Source organism: Corylus avellana, chromosome 11 (genome assembly GCF_965113065.1).
Source record: "Corylus avellana chromosome 11, dhCorAvel1.hap1.2, whole genome shotgun sequence".
NCBI lineage: Eukaryota > Viridiplantae > Streptophyta > Magnoliopsida > Fagales > Betulaceae > Corylus > Corylus avellana.
In genome coordinates, this window is record NC_142500.1 from 16,909,002 (window position 1) to 16,915,452 (window position 6,451).

Below are 6,451 nucleotides of genomic sequence, written 5' to 3' on the forward strand. Positions count from 1 at the left end.
AGATGCCTATTTATCCACCACTAGGATTTTATTACAATCACCCATAATTAAGCTAGCAGTAAGATTCATGCATGCATGCTTTAATTTGGAAGAATATTCAAAAGTAGTGTGAACATATTATTGAAGTTCCGTTCTGACTATGAAATTCAATATCGTCTTTCCATGGTTTAGATCTCCGTACATTGTAGGTGGATATATTTTTCAATTACAAGGTTGTTAACGTACGGCAAATTTAGCAACCCGTGATGATATATAGGGTATACTTGACTAAAAATTCACGACTCTTTTTAAAACTAAAAGAAAGAATTTTTTTTTAATTTTTTTTTTTTTTTTAAGTTACTAAAAGAAATTAGTAAATTGAGGAGAGATAGAAAAAATAAAATAAAATAAAATAAAATAACAACAACAACAACCTTATTCAATTTCTAGTTGAAAACAGATGAAAATAGAACATAATTCGCGTTGTGGCCTAAGTCGTCCTTTTTAGGTTTATATAGAGAAAAGAGTTGTAACCCTAGTAGAAAACAAAATAATAATAATAAAAAAAATCAGCTATCATCTCGTTCGAACAAGATTAAGTCTCATTCGAATGAGACTTGTGATCACCCCCACAGTTGAAAGAGGTTTAACTGTACCATTGATCGAAAGCCTCAATTTTTGTATGATGCAAAACCTTGTACAAATGAAATGATGTCTTGTTTGAACGGGAAATGTGATGCAATACGTTGATTGAACAAGAATGAACAGATTCTTCAACTGAGGCTCTTGGGAATTTCTACCAAAGTTCATTTAGCATGCTATTTTTGACCTAGTAGTAAACGTTAAAATTGGAAAATATTTATGAAACATGAATTTTTATCCCTTTTACTAAGCTTCTCAATTCCACAAGGATTATCTAAATTCGATATTTGAATCCCAAAATATGGATGTTTCAGTAGAATTGGTCATAATTAAATAGGCTTTCATCATCCCTAATGCAACACACTTAGCTGTGATACTAACTGATGCAGTGTGAGTTTAGTGGATTGCAAATCAAACAAACACCAAATTCATAACTCTTCCCAAAAACAAGAAGAATCAAGGAAAAATTATATTTTACTCCCCTCTTTCAAAGTTTGGAGCGATTTGCAATTCAACCTCTAAAGTTTCAATTTTGGTAATCCACACCCTCAAATTTTCAATTTTTTGCAATTTGACCAATTGTATCCAAAACTTCTCATATTGCCCATTTTTTATTATTATTTTATTTTTTATAAAATTTTTTTTAAAAAAAATCAGGGTGGCTAATCTAGGCATTTTTGCCCCCCTAAATTTGTTCTTTTTTTTTTTAATTTTTTTTTAAAAAATTAGGGGCAATATGAGAATTTTGGGATAATATTGGTAGAATTGCAAAAATTTGAAACTTTGGGCCGGTGGATTGCAAAAATTGAAGCTTTGAAGATCGAATTGCAAATCGCCCCAAACTTTGGGGGGGGGGGGGGGGTTAAAGTGTAATTTTCCAAAGAATCAATGAATTGAAGGAAAAAAAAAAAAAAAAACCTTAGGGAGTCTCTTATTGAAAGCTGATGAAAAGTACAACATACATTGTGGCCTAAACTGTCCTTATTAGGATTAAAGAGAGAAAATAGACGGAACCCTACTAACAAAAAAAAAAAATTGCTGAGATCTGGTTTGAACAAGACTTGCGATAACTCCCTCAGTTGTACGAGGTTCGACTGTGCCATCGATTGAACGCTTTGGGTTTTTGTATGATGCAACACCTCTTTTGAATGAGACTTGTGATGCAACATCTTGGTCGAATGGGAATTGCCGACTCTTCGACCGAGGCTCTTAGAAATTTCTACCAAAGTTCATCCAACAAAATAATTTTAACTTGATAAATGTTGAAATTGGAAATTTTTTTGTAAACTATGAATTTATAGTCCTTTGAATAAGCTTTCTAACGTCACTAAAATTGTCTTCATCCGATATTTGAATCACAAGATATGATCCATACGTTTAGTAGAACTAGTATGCTCATAATCGGGCCTGGATTATGTGATTACACGGAAAATGAAATAAAAAGAGTTGTAACCCTAGTAGAAAATGAAATAAAAAAACAATCAGCTGTTATCTTGTCCGAACAAGATTAAGTCTCATTCAAATGAGACTTGTGATCACCCCCCTCAGTCGAACGAGGTTTGATCGTACCATTGATCGAAAGCCTCAATTTTTGTATGATGCAAAACCTCGTACGAATGAGATGATACCTTGTTTGAACGGGAAATGTGATGCAACCCCTTGATTGAACAAGAATGAATCGATTCTTCAACTGAGGCTCTTGGGAATTTCTACCAAAATTCATCTAGCATGCTCTTTTTGACCTAGTAGTAAACATTAGAATTGGAAAATGTTCATGAAACAATATGAAATTTTATCCCTTTTACTAAGCTTCACAATTCCACAAGGATTGTATAAATTCGATATTTGAATCACCAGATATGAATGTTTTAGTAGAATTGGTCGTAAATAGGCTTGCATCGTCCCTGATTGTGATACCAACTGATGCAATATGGGTTTAGTGGATCACAAATCAAATAAACACAAGATTCATAACCCTTCCCAAAAGAATCAATGAATTGATGGAAAATAAAAGAAAACTTAGGGAGTCTCTCTTATTGAAAGCTGATGAAAAAATACAACATAATTAACTGTGGCCTAAGCCGTCCTTAATTATGCTTAAAAGAGAGAAAATAGTCGTAAGTTATCCAACAAAATAGTTTTAACCTAATATATTTTGAAATTGGAAAATTTTCGTAAAATATGAATATATAAGCCCTTTGAATAAGCTTTCTAACGTCACTAAAATTGTCTTTATCTGAGATTTGAATCACAAGATATGATGGTTTTAGTTGAACTAGTATGCTAGTAATCACTACAAGAAATTAGGTCTTTAGGGGCGACTCAAAGTCGCCCCTAAAGGTCCTAAAGTGGACGCTATTGCCAACAGCGTCGACTTTTCGACCCTAAAGGTGTCGACGCTAATAGTCCGACCCTAATGATCAAATGTTTGATTATCAGGGTCCACTTAAAAGTCGACCCTAATGATCACTTTTAGCGTCCACTTTATCGACCCTAAAAGTCACAATGTTTTGACCCTAAAGATGATGTACACGGAAGAGAAAGTCGACCCTAATAGGCAAGCATTAGCGTCCACTTTTAGTTAACCATTAGGGTCCACTTTGTCGACCCTAATGGTCCTTAAAAAAAAATAATAATAATAACTATCAGCGTCCAAACTAAAGTAGACGCTGATAGTTAACCATTAGCGTCCACAAAGTGGACCCTAATGGTCCTCAAAAATTAAAAAAATAAATAAAAAATAAAAAATAAAAAAAAATAAAAAATTAACTATTAGCGTCCAAACCAAAGTGGACTTTAATAGTTAACCATTAGCGTCCACAAAGTGGACCCTAATGGTCCTCAAAAATTAAAAAAATAAATAAAAAAAAAAAAAATTAACTATTAGCGTCCAAACCAAAGTGGACGCTAATAGTTAACCATTAGCGTCCACAAAGTGGACCCTAATGGTCCTAAAAAATTTAAAAAAAAAATAATCTGCGATCGATCGCACTTGGAGTGCGATCGATCGCAGTACCAGTAGGTTTTCGACATTTTGCGATCGATCGCAGTTGGAGTGCGATCGATCGCAAAATATAAAAAACCTGCTTGAAAACCCTCTGGTACTGCGATCGATCGCACTTGGAGTGCGATCGATCGCAGAACCAGGGAACACTGGTATGAGTAACATACATCGGCTAACTCCTAACCAGAATACTTCTAACATATATCAATAACAGTCCCACTAATACATGTTAACTCCAATATAATGAAGTAACAAAGTGAGACATCTACAGTCCCAAGACAATCATTGAAAAAATGCCCGCTAGCCCCCATTAAACATGACTCTTACAAAGGCTATCAAGTCAAAATCCCATTCACAGCCAAAATAGTGAGCTGGTCAAGAGTTGGGTCTACAGGACACTAATTTAGTTGGTAGGAAACAAGTCGGACCATCAGAAAGTAGAGAATTATTGCACAAACATTTGATGTAAATATGCATAATAATATTGGTAATCAATAACTCAATAATAATTAATAGTAAAATGGGGAGCAAAGGGAATGTTAAGCTAATAGTTTCAATGGCTTCAAGGTATAATTGATGTAAAAAACAATTCATTTCACATATGAAAAAGACAGTTAACAAGGCTAGGAAGTTTAGTTTTTCCAATGGTTTGATCCAAAAAGCGAATCAGCTGGGAGACATGTTCATCAGTCCAAGCACCTTGTCAGGTTCTGTTGTCATTACAGCGAATTCAATGGCAGTACCTTTTACTTTTCTATTGTATATTTTTCGTTTATATTAATGAAATAATTATCTCCAAAGATGAAAGATAAGCGTCTGCTTTTCATATAAATGTAGATTTCCCGCAAGAAGATTGCCACCAAACTAAATTGGCAAGCAATAAAAAAAGGTGGTCCTCTCATCCAACCTAGCGTTGGGCAGGTTTCAAATCATCTCTTTTATATAATTTTTGGTGAGTAGGGGGAAGGGTGCCTTCCCTGTAGATTTTGACAGTTACAGGCAGCAAAGAGACATTAAAACAGCTACAATATAAACTTTCTTAACCCACATTTGCCTATATTATAACAAAAACCTACTATCATTGTTTGTTGAAACTGGCACCACAATCCCTATGGACCGCCAAGATTAAACGACCACACACACATGTATCTACTGGAAAATATACCCCAGTTTCTGGGTATTTGGTCAACTTCAATTATAAATAATTTCTGGCACTGCACCTCCTTTTGACATTCAAAAGTGATAATGATTCAGATGAAGAGCAGCTTTTCCTTAATAATTCACTCTCCCATAATAATTTAGTGCATGCATGTGTGTTAAAGGATGAAAAATGAGCATGAATAGTGCTTGTCTCTTCAAGATATCAGAATAAGAATATCAAAAAATATGGGAGAGTGAGAACTGAGAACAGAATGCTTACATAGCAATGTTGAAGAAAACAACAAAACTGGCGCTTCTAAATAAGGCACTTTGTGGAACAGATTTTCCTTTGTAAGGGTAAAACAGAGACAAAAACCCAGCCACAGTAGTAGCAATGAGAAATGCTACAGACAAATACCCCAAAACGACAGTTGGATCAGAGGGGTTCTTGCAGATAACAACACCTTTCCCTGTTATTGGAGTTCCAGCTGCTGGCTGCAGAGATCAGAGAGAACAAGACGAATACTCAGACAGCAACCAAGAAACAATATAACCATTAAAAGAATGGAGAATATTTAGCTTCAATGGACAAATCATTCAAAGCATAAAAATAAGTAACTAAAGGTCAGAGCAAGTTGTGCTCCACTTCTTGGACTCCTATAAAATGTAATTTTTAATACATTTTATAACTTTACCGGAAATGGGTGTCAAGTTATTCATCAAAAGGAAATGGGTGTCAAGTCAACCGGTGCTACTCAGCTCTTCTCCTTGTACAATCCATCGTATGTGTAAACTTTACCGGTGTAACTGCTTTTAGATTCATGGCCACGAATGACTCTAACAGGCACATGTTGCTCCACACAGTTCTGCCATTGAGCACATAGCAGGTACAAGTCAACTAATATGATTTCAAATTCAGAAGGCATTCAACACACTCACTGATTCTTGTGCTAAACTGATTCTTGCTCATAATATCACTTAGAGCTTCTGGGCTAAAAGCAGAATGACTTACCCAACAAAATTAAAAATAAAAGCAGAATGGATCAACAACTAGTGAGAGTGTGTTGATCTGATCCACACACTCTCACTGGTCAACATGACAACAATATCACTTTGAGCTTCTGGTTAAAAGGAGAACAGATCAGAAAGTACCATTGCAGGTAACAATAGAAAATCACTTTTTTTTACAAGTAACAATAGACAAAGGACTTAGGAGAGCTATAAAATACACACCTTGAGCGCCAAATTTCCACGCTCCATCTTTTGGTCTTGGATCTGATGCTTATTGCCAGTTAAATTATGTCCACCTTGACCAGTATACACAACATCATCAGCATTATCAAGGTCATCTTCATACATCCCGGACAAAACAATGGCAACTGCAACTGGGAACGTGTAGTTCCTATACTCCTATTTAGGAAAAAAAAAATTTCCTCATCAATTCTAGTTTAATTCTGATTACTAAGTGGAAGAACATTAAATTTCTAACTACATCAACAAGAAGAAAGACTACTCAGTCAGGAATAGCCTTTAATTATTCAATCCTTGGTTTACAGAAAAGCAGCATTAACACAATAGATAACATGACACACATTAGGCTAGAACAAGAAAAACTTATACACCAAGAAAACTGTAAATAGGTTGGCCTTGTTTTCTTTTGATTGTTATATGCATACAATCAAGTTT

General features: G+C 34.8%; 1 protein-coding gene across 3 annotated transcripts; it reads right to left on the minus strand.

Moving 5' to 3' along the window:
- Positions 1–4,956: 4,956 nt before the first annotated feature.
- On the minus strand, positions 4,957–6,176 carry LOC132171817 (uncharacterized). 3 transcript variants are annotated; one of them, XR_015909491.1, is made up of 3 exons: positions 5,999–6,089; positions 5,461–5,631; positions 5,170–5,260 (listed from the first exon to the last, which is right to left on the minus strand). XR_015909491.1 is itself a non-coding variant. In XM_088511928.1 (2 exons), exons 1-2 carry the CDS (start codon positions 6,122–6,124, stop codon positions 5,042–5,044), a joined length of 345 nt encoding a protein of 114 aa, XP_088368054.1. In that variant the 5' UTR covers positions 6,125–6,176; the 3' UTR covers positions 4,957–5,041. The 3 variants fall into 3 exon arrangements, 1 of the variants encoding a protein (XP_088368054.1); XR_015909492.1 differs by lacking the exon at positions 5,999–6,089 and adding an exon at positions 5,778–5,882; XM_088511928.1 differs by lacking the exon at positions 5,461–5,631 and having other exon boundaries at positions 4,957–5,260; positions 5,999–6,176.
- Positions 6,177–6,451: the final 275 nt, after the last annotated feature.

Excerpts from the sequence above, each read along its gene's own strand:
- LOC132171817 (XM_088511928.1), bottom strand. The coding sequence starts at position 6,124 with ATGTATGAAGATGACCTTGATAATGCTGATGATGTTGTGTATACTGGT. Across the intron at positions 5,261-5,998 it reads GTGGAAATTTGGCGCTCAAG|CCAGCAGCTGGAACTCCAAT; the intron begins GTGTGTATTTTA and ends TGATCTCTGCAG.